At 39.1% G+C, this 25,380-nt stretch overlaps 4 protein-coding genes across 6 annotated transcripts; 2 read left to right on the top strand and 2 right to left on the bottom strand.

Annotated features, from left to right (window-relative positions):
* Positions 1 to 3,850: 3,850 nt before the first annotated feature.
* On the bottom strand, positions 3,851 to 9,672 carry LOC140777369 (polyadenylate-binding protein-interacting protein 11-like). Of its 2 annotated transcripts, none has more exons than XM_073121424.1 (10): positions 9,062 to 9,672; positions 8,836 to 8,925; positions 8,251 to 8,295; positions 8,099 to 8,171; positions 7,887 to 7,999; positions 7,698 to 7,757; positions 7,568 to 7,615; positions 7,399 to 7,467; positions 4,385 to 4,446; positions 3,851 to 4,257 (listed from the first exon to the last, which is right to left on the bottom strand). In XM_073121424.1, exons 1-10 carry the CDS (start codon positions 9,401 to 9,403, stop codon positions 4,200 to 4,202), a joined length of 960 nt encoding a protein of 319 aa, XP_072977525.1. In that variant the 5' UTR covers positions 9,404 to 9,672; the 3' UTR covers positions 3,851 to 4,199. The 2 variants fall into 2 exon arrangements, with proteins under 2 accessions (XP_072977525.1, XP_072977524.1); XM_073121423.1 differs by having other exon boundaries at positions 8,836 to 8,946; positions 9,062 to 9,670.
* A 1,159-nt stretch (positions 9,673 to 10,831) lies between these two features.
* Positions 10,832 to 13,188, bottom strand: LOC140777368 (glucan endo-1,3-beta-glucosidase 14-like). The gene is made up of 2 exons (XM_073121422.1): positions 11,734 to 13,188; positions 10,832 to 11,105 (listed from the first exon to the last, which is right to left on the bottom strand). Exons 1-2 carry the CDS (start codon positions 12,919 to 12,921, stop codon positions 11,031 to 11,033), a joined length of 1,263 nt encoding a protein of 420 aa, XP_072977523.1. The 5' UTR covers positions 12,922 to 13,188; the 3' UTR covers positions 10,832 to 11,030.
* Positions 13,189 to 14,874: 1,686 nt separating this feature from the next.
* Positions 14,875 to 15,920, top strand: LOC140776910 (large ribosomal subunit protein P1-like). 2 transcript variants are annotated; one of them, XM_073120744.1, is made up of 5 exons: positions 14,875 to 15,012; positions 15,095 to 15,197; positions 15,312 to 15,435; positions 15,522 to 15,613; positions 15,696 to 15,920. In XM_073120744.1, exons 2-5 carry the CDS (start codon positions 15,129 to 15,131, stop codon positions 15,747 to 15,749), a joined length of 339 nt encoding a protein of 112 aa, XP_072976845.1. In that variant the 5' UTR covers positions 14,875 to 15,012; positions 15,095 to 15,128; the 3' UTR covers positions 15,750 to 15,920. The 2 variants fall into 2 exon arrangements, with proteins under 2 accessions (XP_072976845.1, XP_072976847.1); XM_073120746.1 differs by having other exon boundaries at positions 14,897 to 15,012; positions 15,098 to 15,197.
* A 134-nt stretch (positions 15,921 to 16,054) lies between these two features.
* On the top strand, positions 16,055 to 20,443 carry LOC140776909 (putative disease resistance protein RGA1). The gene is made up of 2 exons (XM_073120743.1): positions 16,055 to 16,729; positions 16,923 to 20,443. Exon 2 carries the CDS (start codon positions 17,122 to 17,124, stop codon positions 20,062 to 20,064), a length of 2,943 nt encoding a protein of 980 aa, XP_072976844.1. The 5' UTR covers positions 16,055 to 16,729; positions 16,923 to 17,121; the 3' UTR covers positions 20,065 to 20,443.
* Positions 20,444 to 25,380: the final 4,937 nt, after the last annotated feature.

The raw sequence follows: 25,380 nt of genomic DNA, 5'->3' as shown, positions 1-25,380 counted from the left end.
AGTGGCATGCTTGGCTGCTAGCATTGCTGTTAAAAGATTCTGCTTGCATCCATTTCACAATGTTCACAAACTCAACTTATAGACATTATAAACATATTTAGTGACATGAAGTTATGGGAGTTATAGCTTGTTCAGTGCTTTTCACCATGTCTTGGACCATTTTAAGTTTATAACATTAACTTTTGTTCCTATAAGATTAATTAAGTTAATGTGAGAAAATAAGACAAGGTGTTGATTAGTTAATTTTAATTATTTTTACTGCAATATTTTAGATCTATTTAATTGGTTTGTTAGATTTGCTTAATTACTAATTTACTATAATGTTTTATTGTTTGCTTATCAAAATATATTTGCCCAAAAGATATGAGATTCATTCTTACTCTAGAAACATATAAAATAGAAGAAAGAACTATCGTGCCAGCACATTCATTTTAAATAGCTACTATATCGTCTCCATTGACATGGAGAGTTGTCACCCTCTTTTAGTTAGTTTGAAGTATTTAATTATTTATTTTATTACATTATTTTTTTAATTTCTTGTTAGATCTGTTTAATCAAATCCATCTCACTTAAATTTTAGTTTAATTTAATTTCCTAGCTTTGGTTTCATATCATGATATTATTTTTTTTTGCTCTCATTTTAGTTATGGGTGATGATAGCGTGAAGATATTTACTAAAGATGGAGAAAATATTTATGAGGAGGTTCCTCATCCTATAGTAGGTAGAGAAAACTCTAATGGTAAAAGAAAAAGAAAACAAACATCCAATGTTTGGAAAGTATTTATGGAGCTACCAAAGAGAAGATGAGTTAAAGAGAGCCAAATATAAATTATGTGGTGTTGTATACATATTAGATAATAAGCACGAGACTAAAATATGAAATGTCATATACCTATATGTCCAAAATTGAAAACTAAAGATATATACAAATTATTTCTTGTCAAATAAGAAGGATCAATGTTTTTACAAGTTTCTAAATTTGATAAGAAGAAATACCATGAATTGATAACAATGACAATTGTTAAGCATGAATTGTCTTTTCAATTTGTTAATTAAAAAGGAATTAGACTATTATATAATTACTTATGTGATAAGGTCAAACGAATTAGTAGAAATACAACTAAGGCAGATGTTTTGAAAATATACAGAAGGGAGAATGATAAACTCAAAATTTAGTTACATTCTATTCCTAGAATAATCATCTTAACATCTGACTTGTGAACCTCCATAACAACTGATAGTTATCTATATTTCACGGCACACTTTATTGATGAAAATTGAATGTTGTCAATATATATATATATATATTTATTTATTTATGCAATGCCAACCCCACACACTAGAATAACTTTGTATAATAAAATTTATGCATTGTTAACTAAATTGGGTATAGAGAAAAAGTTATTTTCTATAACACTTGATAATGCCTCTATAAATGATTTGTTTGTTAAGTTGTTGAGAAGTCAACTCAAGTTGAATGATGTTTTATTGTTGATTTCTTTCATGTTCATTTTTATGCTCATATTCTTAAATTAATAGTGTAAGAAGGTCTGAAAGAATAAATGATTCCGTATTCAAAATTAGAGAGAGCATCAAATATATTAAAGAGTCACAAGTTAGAAAATAGTGATTTGCTAAGTGGGTTAAACAAGTTTTTTTGAATAGTATTAAAAGATTGAGACAAGATGTGCCGACAAGATAGAATTCAACTTACCTAATGCTTGAAAATGCTATTATATATCGTTGTACATTTCTTTATTTATAATTAAGTGATTCAAATTACAAGTATTGTCCAGCACAAGAAAAATATGGTAAAGCTGAAAATATTTGCAAATTTTTGAAGTTGTTTTATGATGTTACATCTCCATTCTCTAGATCTATCTATCCTACAACAAATTTATACTTTCCTAAGATGATTTTGATCCAATTAAAATGGAAGGCATGTAAAGGTCAGATAATTTTATTAGTCGTATGCCACACAGATGAATATAAAATTTAAAAAATATAAAAAAAAATATAGTATTATTTTAGCGATAGCTATCATTCGAGATTCACGATTCAAAATACATTTTGTGAAATTCTCATTCAACAAACTCTATTGCTCTTCTTATGAGATGATAAAGATTTGCGAGAAGTTGTTTATTCTTTTACATCACTATATTCAGAGCACATCTAAAGTTTCCAATGTAATATATTCGTCTACTTTATATAAAGTTTCAAATAATACTTAATATAACAACTCTATGATGAAAGTAATTTAGTAGCATTAGTATGTTTTTATAATTATATTTTTTAATATTCTTTATATATTTATATAATTTAGTACCATTAGAATATTTTTTAATATTCTTTTTGACAGGGTCTTAATATTTGGAGAATGAAATGGAGAGCTTAATGTTAGTGTTTGCTTATTTCAAACTATTTATAATTTATAATGAATTATAAACTTTAAACTTTATTCTAATTGTTATGGGATTGTAATGGATTGTTAAATTTTGTTCCATATAGTTTGTTGAGCTTAAGAATTAAAACTTTGTTCTAAACTCCAAATTTTGTTGTATGTACCTTTGTTATGATTAATTAAAATTATATTTATGATATTATATGAGTTTTGAGTTGGAACGTATAATTTTATTTTTATGAATGTATGATACACTATTTAAGAGGTAGAACTTTATTTTAAACTCCAAATATGAACTTTTGTTATGATAAATTATTAGGATTGCAATTTTGATGTTATATGAGTTTTGAGTTAGAAATGTATTATTTTGTTTGTATGAATGTATGATACACAATTTAAAAGTTAAAATTTTGTTTTAAACTATACCATATGAATTATTAGGATTGTTATTTTGATGTTGTATGAGTTTTGAGTTAAAAATATATTATTTTGTTTGTATAATACACTATTTATATATGATAAATCAGTAAATATTAAATTTTATATAAGATTTATATTAAATGGGTTAAACAAATTGTGTTAACAAGTCGGGTTAACATGACCCGTTTAAGTATACGAATTAAATGGGGTTAGACTGCTCAAATTGTATTACCAGTTTATTAATTAAGGTGTATTCATGTTTACCAAATACTATTTATTAATTGAGTCATGTTTATGTTAAGATAATATTACTCGGATCCGAATCTAACCTAACCTGAACCTGCTTAATCTAACCCGATTGCCACTCCTAAGTGAACTTATAATCTGCCTTATTATAAATGGTGTAATATCACAAATTATTTTAGATTCTAATTTTTTTTATAAATTATAAGATATATTTTATTTATTTTGTAACTCACCACTCAGTCTTTAAAATTTTTATAATCTCTTTTCTATATAATTCTCATTTAATATTGTATGTTAAATTAGATAGTACTAAATAAAATATTCCATAATAATTATACATAATAATTTATAAATATTTAAATTATCTTTTTTTTATCATTTTTTTTTCTCTTCTCAAAGATTAAGAAGAAAAAAAAAAGAGACGGAGAGATGGGAAGAGGAGGAAAATCGATGCAGACGATGGAGGTAAATGAAGATGATGGAGAAATATAGAAAATAAAATAATAAAAAAAATTTAGTAATTTAATTAATATTTGTTAGTCAAAATAACGTCTCATTTAAAAAATTATATAAGAAAAAATGTTAAATTATAAAATCCTAATATAAATCACAAAATAAATAAAACGTAAAGTGTAATTTGTAAAAAACCTAAAAGAAAATTACAAATAGATCCAATATACAGTCCATATCCATGTTAATGCTTAGCAAACATAATAATTATTAAATTCACCGTCCATTCAGTATCTCTATCAAACAAAAGTATGAATGAATTACCGACAAGATTTTACCAATAATCCGATCTGTTTTCATCCGTACGAAGTTAAGACATTTCCAGTTAGGCATGGTCCATTCAAACTTGAAGCTAACAAGATTCAAGTAACTGAACAACATCATAGACATGTCCAGGAGATTGTTGTTGTATACTGATGATAAATACCAAAGCCTCAATGTCCTACCCAACTCTATGTGCAAGAAAGGAACATGTTTGCTCTGGAATTACAAAGGTTTCCTGAAGGTACAACGGGAAAGATACAAGAATAACTTAAAACCAAAAAACCTGTACCTTTAGAATTCCCTATACGTGTGTTATATGTAGACTAGTGCTATCAGCACATCATAAACTAAAAACATTCACTGCATGGATTGGCGCGGGGCTCGTGGTCGGACTGGAGTCTTTGATGGGCTAACCCTAAAAGAGCCACCAAGACGAAGAACAAAACAATTTGTATAGAATATGTAAAAATTAAATAGTCAAAACCAACAGCATATGTTGTAAGATAAATTGCAAGGAAGGAAAACAACCATATAGAAAGTACCTTATTGGAAGGGATCCCAGTATCACACCGCTACAGTTGAGTGCGGCTGTTGCGCTTTCTGCCTGAAGGAGGAATTCCATAAAATAATAAGTTTGAATGGATTATTGCGCTAAAATTGGATGTTAAATGCAACATATGCTGGTGCTACTCTTGGGAGAACTAATTGACTACAGGTAACAAAATTGATAAGAAAAGAGAGTGAACAAACAAGAAGCACACCACAGGCTTATACAACAGAGACAGAACAATAAGCCTGTGGAGATCCTTTGGTTCTTCTTTGGCAATCCAAGGAAAAGGTTTCTCAATTGAAGTGGTTAAAGATGATGTCCAGCATCATCTATGAATTCCGAGTCTCAGATCAAGTGAAAATTAGAAAACTGGTTGAATGACTAGCATAAGCATAAAAATGAACAGGTGTTCAAAGTGTTCAATATGATCCACTTCTAGAACGACATTTAAAACACTATAATGTTCTCACTAGGAATGTGTAACATGGTGATACACTGAAGTTTTTCTTTATAATGATATCATGCTATAGATCATGAATTGCCTAAGCATCATCCTCCAATAACACAATACTACTACACAATTTAAAAAAGTTATCACAGCATCATAATTATTGGATATATCAGATAAACATGACATGACTGTATATCACAACTAATCTTACAAAGTAAAATTGCAAGGATTAGTTAAATATTAAAGCCAAAATAATACTGCTGCTATTCTTTGCAATATATTAATCCTCTACAAATTCATACTAAGAAAATACAAAAGCAGGGAGAGGGTGATTAACTTGGCAGAGCAATTGTTGAACCTAACGATAACTGAACCTTAGGCTCAACTATTTGGGTTAACCACAGATTTTTTCCCCTGCATCCGTCCTTTATTCTATCAAATCAAAGTGCTTTCCTGTCTTTGCTTAACATCTCATTAGTTAGTTTTTATCCTCCCTATGTCCAGTCTTCTGCTACTTGTTAGTACTTCCTTAAAGGTAAATTCCAGTCCACTTCCCTCAATAAATGCCTCCTCTTTTAACCCCTCGTCCACATTTTTTCCCACCATCTGTTCTTTATTCTGTCAAACCAAGTATTATCATGACTTTGCTTAACACCTCATTAGTTACTTTTTATCCTCCCTAACTCCAGTCCTTTGCTAGTACTTCCTCAAAGGTAAATTCCAGTCCACTTCCCTCAATGCACCGTTATCTTTAACCCCTCTCGTCCACCTTAACATCATCTTCCCATGGAGGGCTTTCACATTCTTTTCTAGATACCAACATTTTTAATCATAAAGCATAGTTGGCCACTTGGCCTCAATAGTTATTTAAAATGTTCCTTAGATAGAGAAACAGAACATCACTATGAATGCTTTCTTCCAAATTTCTTATACATTAATTCTTCACCTTTCTTTTTTTTTCTCTTATCATCAACTATCCCATGATATAGAGACACTATTCCATATTTAACCTACTCTAATATATGCGATGTTTTCATCAATTTTTCCTTCTTGTTGAACTATAAATCTAAGTTAATGAAATTGCCTAAGAGCATTAGCAAACCATTAGAATAGTTATGAGCAAAAGGAGAAATCCATGACTATATGCATACCAATAACAAAGCACAAATTGTGAATACCCAGAAAGCAAGAACATCGAGAAAGATGTATAGCTACACAAAGCAATGCTTGGACTAATAGTTTTTCCAGGTCTACAATATTTCCAGAAACATATAATTAACCAGGCCTCATGCAGCTCTAGCCTAAACCATTTGTCCAGTTGTACCATTGTTCTTGCATTGGATATGTAACTCTGTTATGTTACATAAGCGATGGCAGACTAAGATCAAGATCTTACATTAGGATAACAACCAAGTAACAAGTCATACATAATCTACAAACAAGTCCATCCGAGACCAGAGCTCATCCATCAAACAGTAGCAAACCATGCCATGTTGAGTTGATATTCACCAGCGTAGAATTTATCTGAGTACAAAATCAGAAGCAAGAATATTGTACAGAGATAGAACTGCCAATAGACCAGGCTTGAGACGTGCACAACTTTTCTAAAATCTAGCAAGTTACTCTTAGAAAATAGAAGAGAATAGAGTAAAACAGGTTCAGACAGGTTCCTGAAAGTCACTCTTGCCCTGGCCCATTTCATCTAATCACCACTGTAATGCCTCATATCTAAAATATATTAGGTCCAATTTTATCCTCCCTCAGTTCTGTTATACTATGCTAGTCCCACTGACATAATTGTCACAAATATATCACCTCCTTGGAGACGGATCTAATCATAGGATATATTACTTAAGAGGCAATGGAATTATGCTACATACACATATCTGACCAAATGGGCTTCTCAAAACAGACCAAAAGAATCGAGATAAATCTACAAACAGTACATCGAAGTTCACGTAGTTTACCCAAATGCAAGCTACGATCACATAGTAAGAAAGCCAGAAAAAAGATAATTTCAGCCAGTAGAGAATACCACTAGATATTCAAATGCAAGGGCACAAAGCCTGTAAATGAACAGACATAATAACATCTAAATTTTGCTCAATATTTTCAACGTAGCAACAGTGAATATTTTCTGGTGTATTTCTATTGTTTGAAACAATTTACATATACAAGAAAGTTGCAACAAGACTTCATCAAATTGTAAAAGTAGAAATAGGAAAAGATGAAAAGGCATGTAGTGATGTAGATAATCACGAGCCAGTAGTTCAGTACATTGTCAGCATCTGATAGGAACTCAAAGAATAATGGCATGCCTTGTTCTGTATACAAATACATAATCATACTTTAGAACTTCATATTTTTTTACAGAGATTAGATTATGTCATACTTAGTGCAGCCAGTAACATAACTTTCTATATGGGATATTCTCAGCCAAACCAGAAATTTATTGACCAATAAGACAACATTCAAACTTACAGCATATATATATAATAGAGAATTTAGAAAAACGGACTGTTTCAGCATAAGAGCATAAAACCAAGCCTACTAACCATTACAAACTCGACGAAAGCAATGCGAGTGGAATGTTGATAGTCCCCAAGCAATCTCAAGCGGTAGACCTAGATCAGAAAAGAAATATATGATATAAATATATGCATTTAACGCCCACATAAAACTCCCATCGAATATAGACAAATTTTAAACAGATAAAGGACAAACTTCTCCACATATCGACTCAAAGAAGAGTCTGAGATCTGCTTGAGAAACCTGCACCAAATAATCCATCAATAAGAAAGCTATGATAGTGACTACCGAGAATGCACAAGGGCATAATACAGTTTAAGCCCACCTTCTTGTCAATATTTGTGCAATAAATTGTCCTGGCACACATCTCCCGTTCATCCTCAGACTGAAGGAAACAGTAAATAACTAGTTAGGGATCACACAAAAGACACTCAGTTACTGGCAGTGTTACATTTCTTTTCTTCAAATGTACACCTTAATAAATTCCCGAGTTCGATAAACAAACTGCACTTACCCTAGGCAAAAATGATGGGTTGACAGGTGCAATAGCAGTTTTTGAAGGAAGTACCCTTACTGGATAGTATCCAAGAACAGTTCCTGACAGATTTAAAGCAGCTCTTGCACCCTCTGAATTTGAACAAGATATGACAAAAGCAAATTACTATATTTCAAAAATAAAATCTGACGCTGATGGGCATATGTAAAATATGTTTCCCGGAAAGTTACCCTCATCAGTGAACTCTATGAATGCAAAACGGAGAACAGATTTTGGGTCCCCACACACACGACAATCAACAACCTTCAAGGATTTAGGCAAGAATAAAGGTTGAATTCACCAAGTCCAATTAATAAAACCAAAAAAACTTAAGGAAATTTACCTGCCCACAGTTGATAAATAGTGCCGCAAGCTGTTCTTCAGTAACCTAAACACCAAGAATCAGATGCAGTAAATTCTCCCACCATAAGTACATTAAAAAAAAATTGTATACACAAACGTGAAAAAAAAAAACCCTCGCTGTTCATATCAGGCGTAACAATGCATGAAAATCCAACACTTAATCTTTTCTATATCCTTCACAGTTCACCCGGTTGATCTTATTCAAACTCAAAAGGATGACTTCCTAAGCTTACTCAAGTTTATTATCCTCACCACTCCATCAAAGCAAATGCATATCAATCCCTTAACTTTTATCCCCATGTCAGACGAATAAAAGACAATATTAACCAACTTACAAAATTTTTCTAACTCAAAGACTAGTATAACACTAAGAAAATCCAACATAAGATAGAAACAGTCTTTTTTCCCCTTCTACTCAGCAAGCATCCACCGAATTTGTAAATGTAATCTCTCGATCAGACAAGACAAAACAAAAATGAAGCAAAACTCTAACAAAAAATAAACCTATTAAGCAGGTCACTCGTCACCTGATAACTAACCTATTAGCCAAACAATCAGTTCTCACCTGATGATCTATATCGGAAACATAGACGGTCCTCCTGATCACTTCTTCTCGTTGCGCCAAGCTCGTCCGGGTGTTCGTCCGCCGAATCCCCTGTCCAAATCCATTCTTCTTCTAAATAAACCATCAGAGGGGAAGGAAAAAAAAAAAACAAATCTTAGACAATCGAAAAGACGAAAAAAGGAGCAAAATAAATAAAAGAGCACATCAGACCAAGTCGAAACCCTACCCGTCTTCCACTACCACCGCCATTAACGCCATCGTCCTCCACTCTACCATTAACACCAAACCCATCGGGATAAAACCCTAGATCACCGCCGCCGCCGCCATACCTATGCGACGGCGGCACGAACTCCTCCGCCATCGGATTAAGCTTCGACAGCAGATCCTCCAGATCCCTCATCTCCCGCTTAAACCCTTCCCCGTCCGCTCCTTCCCCGTTCCTGCCGTCGGCGCCGCCTCGATGAAACTGCTGGACCTTCATCTGGAAGGAGGCGGAATCAGGTTCTCCGCCTGCGGATGGGCCGCCGGTTGCCTCGAGATCGACGCGGATGGTGCTATCGATCGCCATGGCTTCTTCTCTCGGTGCTCAAACGCCCCTGTCTTGGGATCTCTCTTATACTATCGCTATTCGCCTTTTATGGAAGGGAGGGGAGAAGGTAAAATCACCGGATTGGGTCGGGACACCGCTGGGGATAGAGCCAATCGGAGAAGAGGGATTAGAAAGAGGAGGGTCGTCGTAGGCGTAGGTGGTGGAGCAGACAGGGGGAGGTCATCGGATCGTACGTGGCCTCTTCTATTTACCTTTATTTTGGACCTTCCCTTCCTCTGTTAGAGTACTACTGCTGCTCTTTTTTTTTTCCCCCTTTTTCAAAACTATTTTTCTTATTTTTTTTAAAAAAATTAAATGATTAAGATGATTAAAGTTAATTAAAGGGTGCATAATGTATGGTAGCGCCAAATTACTGCAGCTGGGGATGCGGATGGCATGCCTTTTTACGCCCTTACCTGGTCATGGGTATGTAACACGTCGGCATACGTGGAAGGATTTGACTGGGTTGCGAGAGCATGAGATCCATGTTATGCCACGTAGGAGGGAAAGAAAAGATGGTTTCTTTAAAACTCTTTTTGTTTTTTTGATAAACAAAAAGAAACATTTTTTAAAAAAAAAAAGGCTATAAACAGAGGAGATGGAAAAGGTCCGCTTTCCGAGGCAGAAACCGCAGGCGGTTTGGACTCAACTCCTCGTTTTGATCGTAGTTTTTCTGAGAGATAAAGATGTGGGTACACCAGATATAAGCTTTCTCAAAGAACAAGTGATCCAAATGGGTTAGGCTAGACTAGCCTTGCAGCTATTTCGCAGTGCATGATGCGATGATGACGCCATTAAACAAATAAACTATAAATTAGAATCTTTGGATTGAAAGAAATAGTTTCAGGATACATTAATTTATTAAACCCAATATTTTGAATAGGAATTGGAATTGGGCCTAGACACGTCTCTGTGGGGTCCGGACTATGCATTATTATTTCAAGCCATCATGGGGTTTGCATGGCCCAATAAATTAGTGGAATCAGATATACATCACTCGCCAGTCGCCAACTCTATTGCAAGAAGAGAAGCCAACATTATTATCAAATGGGATTCCACTAATTCCACGGCCTCCTAGTTCTGTCTCTCGATACTCTAACCTCCTATGAAGTCTTCTAGATCTAAGCATAAACTATCTTAATAGATCTAAGAGGAGATCTACTTAATATTGTGTCAGCCTGTTGGTCTCCCTTATGCCGGAACAGAGTACCTGATTACAAGACTATTCTATGGCAGGATATAAAGGAAAGCCATAATTAATCTTCAGACTAATGGTTCTTATTATTATATTTTTAACTGGCCACCGCGCGATATAACAGCATGTTCTGGCTAACTTTTAGGAATAATTAGCCAAAGTCATTTTCTCAATAAAGAAAAGAAAAACTAAAATTTAGAAATAGTGGAGCATTTTTCGAATAATAAATACTAACATAAAGTATCTCTCATTGCAGATGTGAGAGCCTCCAATTCTAATTCTTTTTCCCCCAATGAACACCTAAATACGAATCTTAAGTTCCTTTTTTTTTCCTATATTCTCCTAACTAAAATTAATAGGCTAAATCAAATTAATATTCGCAAAATTCTATGCCATAATGGAACTTTCCTCTCAAGCAAACTCCAACAGCAGCCCCACCATGACAGCCAGTGCCGGCACCACCTTCTCGGCCCAAAACAATTTATCCTGTAAAAAAAATGAAATTATAAATAATTATAAAGAGAGCTAATAAGTGACTAAATAAAAGATAAAATTTTCGAAACGTTTAATGCATGCGCACTTCTATTAAATCTCATACCGAGTATTTGTATTTCATATACAGGCTACATTGCTTCTAAATTTTGGAGTTTTAACATTAAATTTTTTTTTTAATGTATACAAGATACTCGTCCCGCGAGAGTAATAAAGTCTCGGTTGCGAAACTTAGGAGGAAAGTGGCCAACCGCATAAGCTGGGGGAACGCTTTCCCTCTGTCGGAGGAGCGTGAAGCCATCCTCCAGCAGGACAGAGAGACTTTGGCAGGCCTCTTCTTGTACTCACTAATTGATTTCAGCTAGTTATATCAAAAAATGAAAATAAAAGAATAAAAGTAAAATAGTGCTTTAATTTTCAAATACTCTGATTAATGAAAATAAAAGTTAGTCTGTAAAGTACCCACAGCTAAAAAGAGGATCTCTGGAAGAAAAAAAACGTAAAATTTTAAATATATATACAAGTTGGTAAAAAGTTTAAAAGGATATAGATGTAAATAAATATTTTTAAGGGTCTAAATGCCATAACGAGAACATTTGTAAGTCGTAACAATGAAGCTTACCATGGCAGAGGAGATGCTCAAGTAACCAGTAGAAGACGCCCCCATATACTGCCCCGGCGACTCCGCCCCTCCTCCTCCGTCTCCGGCGGTAGAATTCCCTCCACCGGCGGGTGAAGCTAGCCCCGTCGTCGAAAACCGTAGGTCGTACGCCGGCGAGCCATCGGGCTTGAACAGTCCATAGTGCCTCTCCGACGCTGGCCCAGGCTTAAGGTTCTCATTGAACAACGCAAAAACATAAACCCTAATAGGTTCCTCCGGCTTCGCCGGCGTCCCCTTCCCCTCTGCCAACAACCTCATCAAGTTTCCATTGTACCTCCTCGCGTTCTCCTCCGTCGCTCCGGCTTCGTTCTCGTCCCCCTTCGACGGCCAACCCGTCTCCGAAACCCTAATTTCGATCCCTTCCCCTCCTACCTTCTTGATCGCTACCCTAACCGCGTCGATCTGCGCGTGGAGCATGTTCTCGTACCGGATCCCCGATCCCGGATCCGCCACCCCTGGGTTCTTCTCGAAGAGAGCGTAGTTGAGATCGATGTTGTTCGGATCCGATTTGTAGGCGAAGTAGGGGTAAGCATTGATCAAAAAGGGGGATCGGGTTTTGGAGAGGAAGGCGATGAGGGGAGTGATGTAGGGGAGCAGATCTCGCCGGAAGGCGGCGGAGGAAGGGGGGAATGAGGAAGCGAGGACGTTGAGGGAATTCGCGGTTGTGACGGAGATCCGACTGGCGAGGCCGGCCGCATCGATGGCGGAGTGGAGGGACTGGATCGCCGGGAGTAGGGAGCGGATGAGGTTAGAGTCAGTGGTAGTTAGGATCTCGTTGCCGACGATGACGACGGAGATGGAGGTGGAGGGGAGGTGCGGGAGGAGGGTGGATCGGAACCACGTGGCGGCGAAGGAGGGGTCAGCGAGGCGGGGCAATAGGCTATCCTGCAGGCCGACGGTGAGGTCAACGCCGGAGCCAGCGAAGGCGAGGAGGACGTTCTGGTCGGCGTCGTAGAGTCGGACGTGCTTGGCGCCGAGGCGACGGAGGAGAGGGATGACGGAGGTCGGAGAGGGGAGGTTGTTGGCGATCTGGCCGTAGTTCACGCCGAGGAAGGAGGAGGAATTGGCGGTGGAGGATAAGCAGTCGGGAAGAATAGCGAAGAGGAGGAGGGCAAGGAGGAGAGGTTGGATCGGCGAGTCGACGGCCATTGTGGTGGTGAAAGAGAAGTGCGTGTGTTGCGAAGTGGGGAGGGGGGGGATGGAGTGCGGAGAAGGGCAGTAGTAATAAAAAGGCGCGCGCTGGGGCTTTTCCGCCGTTTCCGAGTAGCAGAGGGAAATCTGTACGTGGCCGCATCTCTGCTGTCCTCTTCATTAGGACAGATCTAGGCCGTCCGTCTTCGTATGGAAACTATAGAGGAGAATGCAGCCTCGTGTCTGAAATTTTAGGACCCGCAGTCGAGTCGAGAAACTCCGCTGCACGAGAATTAAAGCCCACTCGGAGAAGGTCGTCTGCAGCCGTGAGTGCTGGAATTTGGTGCGGTGGGCAGTTTTTGACATCCACCGGTAGCAGGCAGCCAAATACCCGGGATTTAGAAGATTCCTGTTGCATGGGCTGCAGAGGATCTTTTCTCCAAGGATAAGAACCCATGTGGGTGCCATTGTGAAGGGAGAAAGCTCGCAGAGGAGGCACAAACCTTTTCCTTTTTGGTGTCCAAATGCCCCCCCCATCAATAGGAAGCGATGCTTCTTTTCCAGCTAAGAGATAAGGAACCTGTAGCCAAAAAAAGAGAAGAGAAGAGAATAGAATAGAATAGAATAGATAGCTTATTAGCATGGCCACAAAAAGAAGTAAAGCATCAGTTGTGAGCGTTTTAAAGTTGCGGTCTTTCTTTTCTCTTTTCTCTTTCCTCTCGTAGTCTCCTCTCCTCAGTTGCGTGTTTCACTTGGTGTCGAGGACGAGGACGAGGAAGAGGAAGAGAATGGGATTTAATTGGTTGGTGTGCTTCTTCGATGAAGTTTACAGTTAAAGCATTCATTAAAGCAGGCACTGCACAGGCTTACTTTACCGGATAGTGCAACAGCTTGGGGAAATTTCACAAAGTTAATTTGGAGACACCTTTTTCTTCCCCGCTTTTTGGTTTTTCTTTTTTCAATCGTATCTTCCCGCTTTCGAAGCCTCGTCCGTTTGTTAGTTGCTGTTAGTTGTTACTTCAAATATCTACACCTGGCTAAGCTATTCCTGGCCCAAGCACTCGCCCAAATACTATTGGAATCTGCCATGAGTTAGGCCCAAATGCTTCGCTTCAAAGTCCATAGACATTTAGATATAATTATTAGGCCCGATCCGCTCAAACTTGACTCGAATTCGTCCAATTTTAACCGGGCTAAATCTAGCCCGAACTCAATTTAAGCTCGATCCGATCTCAGCCCAAGATAGTAGTTGGTGGTATCAACTACTCTCATTTATGGTTCAACTCTTATGTTATACTCATTATATCCAACCTAAGCCCAATATCTAATAAACAGTAACGAGTTAGAATAGTCCAACCTGGCCCGCCCAATGATCACGTTTAAGAGCATTGATGTGAGCGATAATTGAATCTGGTTGAGTTCGTGATTAATAGCATCAAGTGCTAATACAATGTTTATATGTGCAGTAACTTATTCAGACTTATGTAAATTATTTAAGTTTCAAATAGATTTATTTAATTATAAACATATTTATTTGTACTAAAAATAGATTCTAAATAAATTATTACAGTGATAAATAAGTTAGTCCGATCATAATCAAATTATTACATTATAAAACAGTTAAAATAGGTTATAAATAGTTTGCGGAATCATAAAAAAGAGTTAAACTTAAATAAATTTAATTGACGCTAAAAAGATTAGTTTTTAACTTCTTTGCTATTTAGATATTATGCATCAAGTTTTTATTTTACTAAACTAAATAATGTTTTTAAAAATATGACATACCAAACAGTCACTGAGAGTAAACCGTGGTAACCTTAAACTTTTGAGTTATGATATATACTATAAAGTCATCTATAATCTAATCCCATCCCTAACTCTCAAAACAAACTTGACCGAATCCATCCTAGGCGATAGCATGAGTTCGGAGCAATTGCAACATGGGTCAGTCTAAATCGCTCAGATCTAACTACGACCTAATCCTCGGAAACCAGACTCTCTCCTTTTTTGGTTCCCCAAAACCCTAATCTTGACACCTATAAATACCTCGTATCGCGCGGCGAAGCCCTTTCTTCCCAGATTGCCGTCCATTCCCCTTCGTGAACTCAAGTAAGCAAGCTTCCTCCCTCGATCTCCATGGTGGACTTGTTGCTAGTCGATTTTTTGGCTTAAATCTCTTAGTTTATTTCAGCAGTTCGATCGATCTCGATCTCCGTCGTTCCGCCATGTCCGTCGGTGAGCTCGCCTGTGTCTACGCCTCCCTCATTCTCCACGACGATGGGATCCCCATCACGGTTCTGATACTTCTACTTCAGTCTCCTATTCCGTTTCGATTTTTTAAATTTATTTCTCTTTTTTAATCTGAGTTGTTATTCTTTGTTTATTTGATTTTGATCTCAAATGAGCAGTCGGAGAAGATCTCCACCCTCGTGAAGGCGGCGAACTTAAAGATAGACTCGTACTGGCCCCCGCTTTTCGCCAAGCTTCTCGAGAAGAGGAGCGTCGAAGACCTCATCTTGAGCGTTGGATCCGGTTAGAATCTATGCCCTTCTTTTGAATAATGATAATAATATAAGAGCAGTCCATTTTACTGACGCCTCATGGTGATCCTTTTATAGGCGGAGGTGGTGCTGCGGTCGCCGTTTCTGCTGCTCCGGCCGCTGCTGCCGGTGCCGCCGCCGCTGCGGCCCCTGCGGCAGAAGAGAAGAAGGTGGGATTCTCTGTACTTTGTGTTTTGATCCTTATCTGAGTCGGTTATGTTTCTTATAATATTTATACGTTTGATTTAACAGGAGGAGCCCAAGGAAGAGAGTGATGACGATATGGGATTCAGCTTGTTCGATTAGAACGCGAAAGAAAGAGTTCTATCTCTTTCTTAGTCTTTTTTATTTAAGTATTAGTTATCCGTATAGTTATATGTTTGGTATTCCGATCCGTTTCAAGTGGACGCCTTAATTTGGACGTTTATTCTGATTTTTGAAAATGAAATGTTAAAATTTCCTGTGCCTCTTCCCTAATTTTGTCATTAATAGTCTTTGGAAATTGATTGAGATTGGATTGTTCTTGCCTTAGTAGCTATTCAACTGTTGGCAGTAACTAGATATATTTATTAATATTAGTTGGATAGCTTTGATGCAACATGGTTAAGGGGTTCTTGCTAAATGTGTTGAATTATATAGGCTTTGGATTTTTATAATCAATGATATATCTCATACCGTTGTCACGTTTGACTTCTTCCAATCTGGATATAAAAGTGCTGTTCAATCGTCACGATTAATAAGTTTCTTCTTGTATCATTATTATTTGTGGCCAGATGTTGTAGGATATTGTTCTGCGTAGCAAGCATATATTCAGATGGTGATTTAATTTGACCAACCTTCATTTTAATCAGATATTCAGATGTTCTCTAAAACGTTATGTATTGATTATTTGAAATTATAATCGCTGCATTAGTCTAGCTGAATTTATTGTCAACATTTTTTTATTTCTCCCTGAGCTTGACGAAATTTTTGAGTGTTTTGTTTCATAGGATTGATTTCCAGCTGAGGATTTGTCTGAGTTTGACTGCAAATTAAGTTATTGTCCAGTATCTGCAGACCTTCTTGGCACTAGATTGTAAAAGAAATTTCCTATGCATCGCGGTTTAACGACTGTTTTAGTATGATTTAGCTCATATCTCATTCTCGTGTGTATTAAGCTCTCTCCTCTGACTAGGGACAATATTTCTAAGTACGTATTATGGGGAAAGAAATCAAGCCACATCTCTTTTAACTATAAGAGACAAGGAATAAAGTCCTGATATTCGTTTATCACATCCTTCTAAAAGGTGGATTCTTTTCCCCATGCTCATGTATTCCTATCTTCTGACGGAAGAATTAATATGAGCAGGCCTTAATAAGAATTAGCTCTTTGATACATAATTTATCCTACTTAAGTTACACTCTTCAAATATATAGTCTAATTAATGTTGTACTTTATACTTATCTTCCTCTATCCATATACAACTTTACTCACGATAGGGATTGATACCGTCCGCAAAGTGGAAAGGAAAAGAGTTAGGAATCATCTAAGCCGGCTGCCTACTCAATCTCTCTCTGGAAGCATAGGAAAGATGCCAACAAACCTGAGCCCTACTTAACAATCTTCCAGGCTTGGTGTCAGGAACCGTGAATATTATAGTCCACAAGAGAGAGAGAGAGAGAGAGAGAGAGAGAGATTATGGCGGATCTTGCTCTTACCATTCTGCAGCCATTGATAGAGAGGTTGAGCTCTAAAATTTGGAGGCAGTTGGGACTGCTTTGTGGTCTGAAAGGAGACCTTGATAACTTGAAGAGGACACTTGAAGATATCAACGTTGTGCTCTATTCTGCTGAGCAAAGGGCTAAAACTGCTGACCGTGTTCGTAGATGGCTGTGGGAGCTCAAGGACGTGGCTTACGATGTGGATGATGTGTTGGACGACGTCCAAGTTGAGGTACTCCGGCGAAGCAGCAGCAGCAGCAATCGTCCCATCACCGCAGAGGTACATGACTTCTTCTCCTCCAAAAACCAAATTGGATTCCGTTTCAAAATAGCCAAAAAGATTAAGGAAATTAATGCTAGGCTAAATGATATTGAGGAGAAGAAGAACAGATTTAATTTCCCAGTTTCCAGTTATAGTGAGGTTTCCGTCACCATGGAAGTGACCTCCTCCAGGGAGAGAGAAACTTTCTCGCATATAAGTGAGAAAGAAGAGTTCTATGGAAGAGATGATGACAAGAAAGAGGTTATGACCTTTTTACTTGAGAAGGACAACGATAAGCAATTGTCTGTCCTTCCGATAGTCGGGTTAGGAGGAGTCGGGAAAACAACCGTTGCTAAAATGGTCTTTAATGATGAGAGGATTGAGAGACAGTTCGAGCCACTGATCTGGGTCTGTGTCTTGGAAAATTTCAAACTAAGTAAAGTCATCAAGAAAATAATTCATAATGTTAAACAGAAAACTTATCCTCGCTCGGAACATGAAAACATGCAAAGAGAATTGGTTAAAATAATCGGGGGGAAGAGATTTTTACTTGTTTTGGATGATGTTTGGGACGACGGTGATCTAAGTCGGGCTGATCAGGATTTAGGGTGGGAGGCGTTAAAATCTTTGCTCAGCTGCGGGGGATCGGGGAGCAAAGTGATAGTCACAACACGGGACCACGAAGTTGCAAGGATAACGGGTACTCTTAATTCACATGAATTAAAGAGTTTAGAGTTTGAGGATTGTTGGAATTTGTTCTGTGAGGGAGCATTCGAAAAGAAGAGCCCATCCGCTTCTTGGAAGGAAGCTATAGGAAAACAAATTGTCCAGAAGTGCGGCGGATTGCCATTAGCGGCGAAGTCCCTGGGAGCTCTCATGGGATCGAAACAGGTGGAAAATGATTGGGTTGCAATTAGGGACAGTGAAATTTGGAAAATAAAAGAGGAGGATGGAGTACACATCTTACCAGAACTAAGATTGAGTTATTTACATTTGCCATTTCATCTGAAGCAATGCTTTGTGTATTGCTCCTTGTTCCCCAAGGACTACGTGTTTGTTATGGAGGAGTTGATAGAGCTATGGATTACTGAAGGCTTTATTTCATCGGCTGGAGATGCTGGAAGCCAAATGCATCCGAAGGATATCGGCAGTAGGTATTTTAGGATTCTTCTACGACAATCTTTCTTTCAGGAGACAGGTTTAATTCGTTGGGGCGAGTATGGCGAAGAAATAGTGGAATACACTATGCATGATCTGGTCCATGACCTTGCTTGCTTTATTGCGGGACCTGAGTTTGCATTCCAAGGCAAATTAAAACGAGAGGAGCCAGAGAAATGGCGGTATCTGTCAATTGATCTGGGTGGTCATCTTCCTGAACTTGAAGGGGGGGAGAAAATAAATAAAATTTCTAAAGCTAGGAAGTTGCGTTCGCTCATTTCTGTGAGCCCAAAATCAGAAGCATGCTACGTAGAGATACTATCAGGCCTTCCATACTTGCGTGTCCTACATCTACAAAAGTTAAAAGACAAGGAATTGATCACTGCGTTACAGAACACAATTCCCAGACTAAAGCACTTGAGACTCCTCGACCTGTCAAACAGTCTGATAGGAACATTGCCCGAGGCTATAACTAACCTTCACAATTTGCAGGTTTTGAACCTCTCGTATTGCGGTGCACTTAGAAAGTTGCCTCGAGACATGAGTAAGCTGACTAACCTCAGAATATTAGGAATTGATGAGGTCAGAATATATGCTATGCCTTCTTGTTTGGGTAGGCTAAGTAAACTGGAGAAGCTTCCAATGTTCATTATTGGCAGAGAGCCTGGACGTACCATTGCTGAGCTTCAACAACTAAATATGCTCAGAGGTGATTTGACCATCTTAGGTCTCGCTAAAGTGAAAGATGCAGAGGAAGCTAAGATGGCAAACTTGATTGCAAAGACGAGCCTGAGGCGTCTAGGGTTGGGATGGGAATATGATCTTTCTAATTCAAATGTTTCAGAATCTGATAGTGATGAGGAAAGAGGAAAGTCAGGTAACATAATAGACCGCATGAACTCATTGGTGAGAAGTTGTGGTCGTGCCAGATTTGCACGTATCAAGGAGGAGGAGGAGGCAGCACCTTCGCGGACAGATGAAAACACGATAAAGAACCATGTGCTTGATAGTCTACAGCCTCCTCTTTATCTAGAGGAGCTGAGCATGGAATCCTATGATGGCACCAGGTTCCCAAGTTGGATGATGAGGATAGAGCTGCTATCCAGGTATGAAAATTTAACACGGCTGTGTCTTGGTGACATAAAGAGGTGCAAATTTCTTCCGCCATTGGGCAAGTTGCCGCGCCTCAAGAGTCTAATGATTTGGGGGATGCCTTGTTTAAAGCAAATCGGAAGCGAGTTTTATGGGGACGGAAGAGGAGGAGGAGTCATATTTCCCTCGTTGGTAACTCTGAATATAAGCGGGTGTCCTAATTTGACAGACTGGAAGGAATGGTTAGAGCCTGACCTTGATAGGAATGGAAGTCGGATAGCTCCATCCCTACATACTGTTAAAATAAGCGATTGTCCTAATTTGACAGCCTTGCCCGAATGGTTAGAGCTTGTCCCTGATATGGGAACATCCGGTGCTACTTATTATCGACGGAGGAATGCAGTGTAGTTGCTGAAGAAACGGAAGATGCAGCAACAGCGCGAGAAGAATCTCACCCAATGTTCGAACAACCTTTACTGCATTCGAACGAGAGCTTAACAATGGGTAAGCTGCTATCCAAGTACGAAATGATTAGAACATCTCCATTTTCTCAACAAAAAAAAAAAAGTTAGAGCGTCTCCCATCCCTCCGGTCTAAAGATTTGGGGTTGTGAAAATCTGATGACGGTGTCCGGAGGTCTCAGAACTTGATATCCACTGTATTCCCCGCTTTATTTTATTTTATTTTATTTTATTATTTGTTGCATTCTTATGGTCTTGTAAAAGAGAACTCTTTTTAGTAGTGTAAGTGATCTCTTTTGCTCGCTCAAACACAGTTTCCTGTTGTAATTTTTAAATAGTTTACTTGATTTCTTCGAGCTCAAATACTTGCTTAATAAATGTCTATGTTAATTTGTTTTCTTTTTTTTACTTGAAATCTTAGGCTCGTATTATGCTCGGATAATTGGATTATGAAAAGCATTGTAGATCTCTTGGAAGCTTCGTTGTGTATATATGAAAGAGTAAGATGTATGCATGCGTGTTACGATCCGACCACATGGGTTAAGTCGTGTCAAGTCGAGTCGAGTCAAATTAGTTATTTAGATTTATCTTTCTATTTTGAATTTCAAATAAATCGGATAATCCGCATGTGGATCCGATCTGTTAGGTATTTTACTCTAATAAATAGGGGTGAACATGAGTTGATATGAATCATCATTGAGAGAATTCTGAGTTTAGCCAGTTATTATTCTCGTTCTTATCTTTTGACATTAAACATTGGATTGCCTTTATCTTCATAGGAGTAGATCATATCCGTAAATCCCCTTCAAGCTTTCAAACCCTAGCCACCTCCTACCTACAGCAGCCACCATACTACACGGCTGTCCACCACCACCCTTGGTTGTCCACCACCCTCCGACGATCGTTGCAACGTCGGATATTACCATTCTGCCTGACGTATCTTCACTATTTTATTTTTATCTTTTCATCTCGACCTTTGATTTTAGGTGAAACTAGAGCCATTAGAATCCTAACTCACGAGGCTACCTCCACCTAAATTTTCATAATCATCCAATGAACAGATCGTTCCAGATCTAGTCCGTAACATTGGTATCTGAGCTAACGTTCCTCGGAAGATAGTTAACACGCGTTCCAAGGCCAACGAGGAGGCATCGACCATGGAGGACCATGATCTCATCTCTGTTCCTGTATGAGTTGATCTGGCACCCCCTCCAATCCCAGCAATGGTCGTCGACGAGCCACCGGTGTGGGCAAAAGTTATTTTAAAGCATTTTCGGTCGAGTTGAAGGAGAACGCGAAGGAGATCCAAACCGCCCTCAAAGACTCGATCCAGACCTTGACGGAGGCCTTACTAGTCGCCCTCCACCGACCTACGTTACTAGCGCTGTTGGCCACGATGGGACAAAGCCAAACGCAGCCACCATTATCAACCCGTGAGGGAGGGGATGAGCCGGCCCAAATCGCGGCCTCAACCCCTCCTTCGATCGCGGTAGGGACCCCTCCGGCCCTGCAGACGTCCCTAGATGCCGCTGCCATGACGGAACGGCCCGTGAGATCATCTTCACCACCCGCGGTGGGAGCTAGGGCCAAAAACCCTAACTTCCAACCGGTGGCTGTCCAGGCGCTCATGACCCCTACCGCCACGACCGATTTCTTCCGTGAGGCCCCCGCACCCGAGCCCAGGCTGCCTTTCACGCCGGCACTGGCTGGAAGACTGCCAGCTGTGGTGGTTTGTGTTGCAGCAAATTCGCGGCTGGTGGCCGCAGGTCCGACGCTCCCACGACCACGGACAGCCTCGGCTGGCTTCCTAGGGCCGAGTGCCGGCCAGTGGTGGCAACCGCAGCAGCCGCCGGCGATCGCCGGGTGGCCAAACTCAACAGCCACAGCCGCGAGAAGCTACCCCTACGTCGGGGTAGCTCCGCTGCAGTTTTCCGCCGCCATTGCTCCATTGCAGTGAGGCCATTGGTCCCTTCCGCAGCCGCCGGGAGTCGGTGGACCGGCCGGCAACACACCAGGACCGCCGCTGCAACAGCTCGAGCCCGAGCTAGTGTTTGGCCCTCTACCGCCGCTCACTGCCATTCCACCGCTGCAAGGACCAGCCAGGGGTCGACTGCCGGTGAACCCTGACCGAGCCCAGCCGCTGCCGCCCCCCATGCAGCCTGTGGCGGCACCCCTGGGCCCAATTCCAAATTCATCCATAGGGTTAGGTTATTGGAATAAAGGAGATGAAGTGCAAGATTTTTGAGGCAGGCTAAATTTTTGCGAACCGGTTCGACCACCTTGTGTGAACCAGTTTGGAACCCATGAACAAAACCCTGAGCACGAGTACAAGCTCGAGGATGAATGATGGAATGAACCGGTGGGCCTGCATCATCAGACTGAGCCAAACTCGCGCGCAGCCCGGGGGCGACATGACCCAAACTCGTGGGCCTATGACCCACGAGACCAGCCTCAACCCCGAGGTCACTTCCTTCGCTCATGATGACAGACCACATTTTGGGATCCAAGCTCGGACCGTCAAGCTTGATTTTCCAGACTACATTTTGACTCAGTCAACAACAGTTCGAGCTTACTGGGAAGAGTTCGAGCGGATATGCAACCGAGTCACTAACTGGTCTGACTCGGCCCTGAAGAGTACCTTCATTAGTGGGCTTAGGCCTGACATTCAGGCTGAAGTCAAGGCTTTGAGGCCCACTACTTCTGAAGAGGCCTTCTCCTTAGCTGTTCTGATGGAATCCAAGTTGGATCAACTGAACCAAATCCGCAAGGAGGAGAGAAGAAAGGCGGCCCAAACCCACAACCCACTAGAGACAGCATCTACCCCGACTCAGACTGCACCAACAGCTCAGCCTAACCGACAGATGATCACGCGCCGCTTTGTGCCCAACGACTTGGAAGAGCGCCGAAAAAAATGCTTGTGTTTTTACTGTGATGACCGATTTACCCTCGGTCATAAATGTAAGCGCTAACCAGCCCACGTTATGTTCCTAGGCGGACTCAAAGAAGACGAACCCGAATCTACCGATTGGCACGACAAGTTATATGAGTACAAGGACGTGAGAGACTAGTCACCTTAAGAACAAGGTGTCGGAAGCGTGGTGAATTGTTACGATCCGACTATATGGGTTAAGTCGAGTCAAATTAGTTATTTAGATTTATCTTTCTATTTTGAATTTCAAATAAATCGGATAATACGCTTGTGGATCCGATCAGCTAAAGATTAGTTACTTAGCTTTACCTTTACTTGAAATCTTATGCTCGTATTATGCTTGGAAGAGTTTTCTTCCCAAAAAGATGAATGAATTGGGAGAGACAATAAACCATAACCGTAACAAAGAGAAAATTAAGTCATATGAACAAGTTATTAGGAGTGTTTGATTACTAAAATATCAATAATAATAATAATAATAATAATAATAATAACAACGATGATGATTACTTCCATAATTTTTGTACTCTTAATGTTTGATTTAAAAATTTTAAAAAAAATTTCCTTTTACCTATAAAATATAACTCAGTTTTTTTTAAGATCTTCTTTCCATAAAAGGAGAGAGTTAATTCACTATAGTCAATTTATCTTACGACAAAGTTACAAGTTACAGAACAACATATATAGTCGGCCATAGTTGATCTCCTGATATGAACTCTGACGATTTACAAGTTACATAAAACTAAGTAGTGCTTTCAGTTTAGATGATGCATCTATAAATGTAGCATTTCTAGATATATTAATAAACTGCCTTCAAGCATCCACAGAATGGTGTGGTTGTGTGGGTTGCTGGTTAACCCAAATTGCAGATTCATGATGGAGATGGACTCCTTAGAGCTTGTTATGGTTCTGAAGGAAGAAACCTCCCCGCGGTGTTGTTGCTGAATGATTTGGCATTTTGAATACATTTAGAGAGGTCAAATTCTTCCATATTATTAGGGAAGGGATCTGTGTGAGCGATTGTAATTCTACCAGTTTAATCGTGCCTCAGAAAACAGGCCTGATTGGAAATTTAATGGCCAATTGTGAACAAGAAATTAGGCTCAAAAATAATTTTAAGCCGGGTATGATTAGGTTCTGTGGGTTGCTAGGGAACCGGTTCCTGTCGAGGCGTTGTGGAAGTTTGGGTGCTGAGGATGGGATTGAAGCTGGTTAACCCAAATTTTAGATTCATGGTGGAGATGAACTCCTTAGTGCTTGTTATGGTTCTGAAGAAAGAAACCTCCATGTCTTGGAGGAGCCGAAATGTTGTTACTGAATCTTTTAGCATTTTGAATCCTTTCAAATACGCCAAATTCTCTCATATTGGTAGGCAAGGAAATTTCTTGTTCAGTAATCCTGAATGAGAAATTTGGCTCAAAATTAATAATCTTGAGCCTGAGTATGATCACAACCCGGCTATATATGTGTATATAATGTTAATTTATACTATAAATAATTTGTAACTATTAAATCAAAGTCTAATGGTTTATATTCTGTCTCTAACTTGACCTAATTGATTTGGCTCACTCAAGTAAGACTTGTACAGGGCGAATTGAGCTTGAAGGCTCGAGTTCGAATTGGCCCTCACTAATAACTTGCTCATTTGTATTTCCTCTATTCCAGCCTCCTACAGGTCGTTATCTCATAGGTACCAAACACATTATCAATCATGTTCTATATACAGCCGCCAATTCAATGTTACAGCTCAAACCAATTTATCCTATTTTTGATATATATATATATATATATATATTCTTATTCTACTACGTTTTGGGTGAATAAGGACTGCTAGATTTGAGTTGCCGAACTGTCAGAGAAATGAGCAAAGTGGGAAGACTCGTGAATAAATTCGCAAGACCTTCAACATTAGAGTTGTCTTCACACTGGACGAATAGGAAGATGTGCAAATGGACTATGAAGAACCAGCGGAGCTTTCGATTTGAAGCAGTTTATTCTCCATTAAAGCACTAGTGAACTTTTCTCTAACATGGTGGCATATATATTCTCTGGTTTGTAAGTAGGTTTGATGTTCATATCCAAATAAAAGGGCCAGTTTAATACATGAGTTGCCGAGCATACATGCAAAATGGGTATGCTCTTCCTCTATCGATTTTTATGACATTAAGCATTCTTGTAAACATTTCTTTCTTTAGTATTTTGACGAAATTTTTGAGTGTTTTGTTTCATAGGATTGATTTCCAGCTGAGGATTTGTCTGAGTTTGACTGCAAATTAAGTTATTGTCCAGTATCTGCAGACCTTCTTGGCACTAGATTGTAAAAGAAATTTCCTA

Source organism: Typha angustifolia, chromosome 15 (genome assembly GCF_048772165.1).
Source record: "Typha angustifolia cultivar Huaian chromosome 15, ASM4877216v1, whole genome shotgun sequence".
NCBI lineage: Eukaryota > Viridiplantae > Streptophyta > Magnoliopsida > Poales > Typhaceae > Typha > Typha angustifolia.
This window is presented reverse-complemented; position numbering and strand designations above follow the sequence as displayed.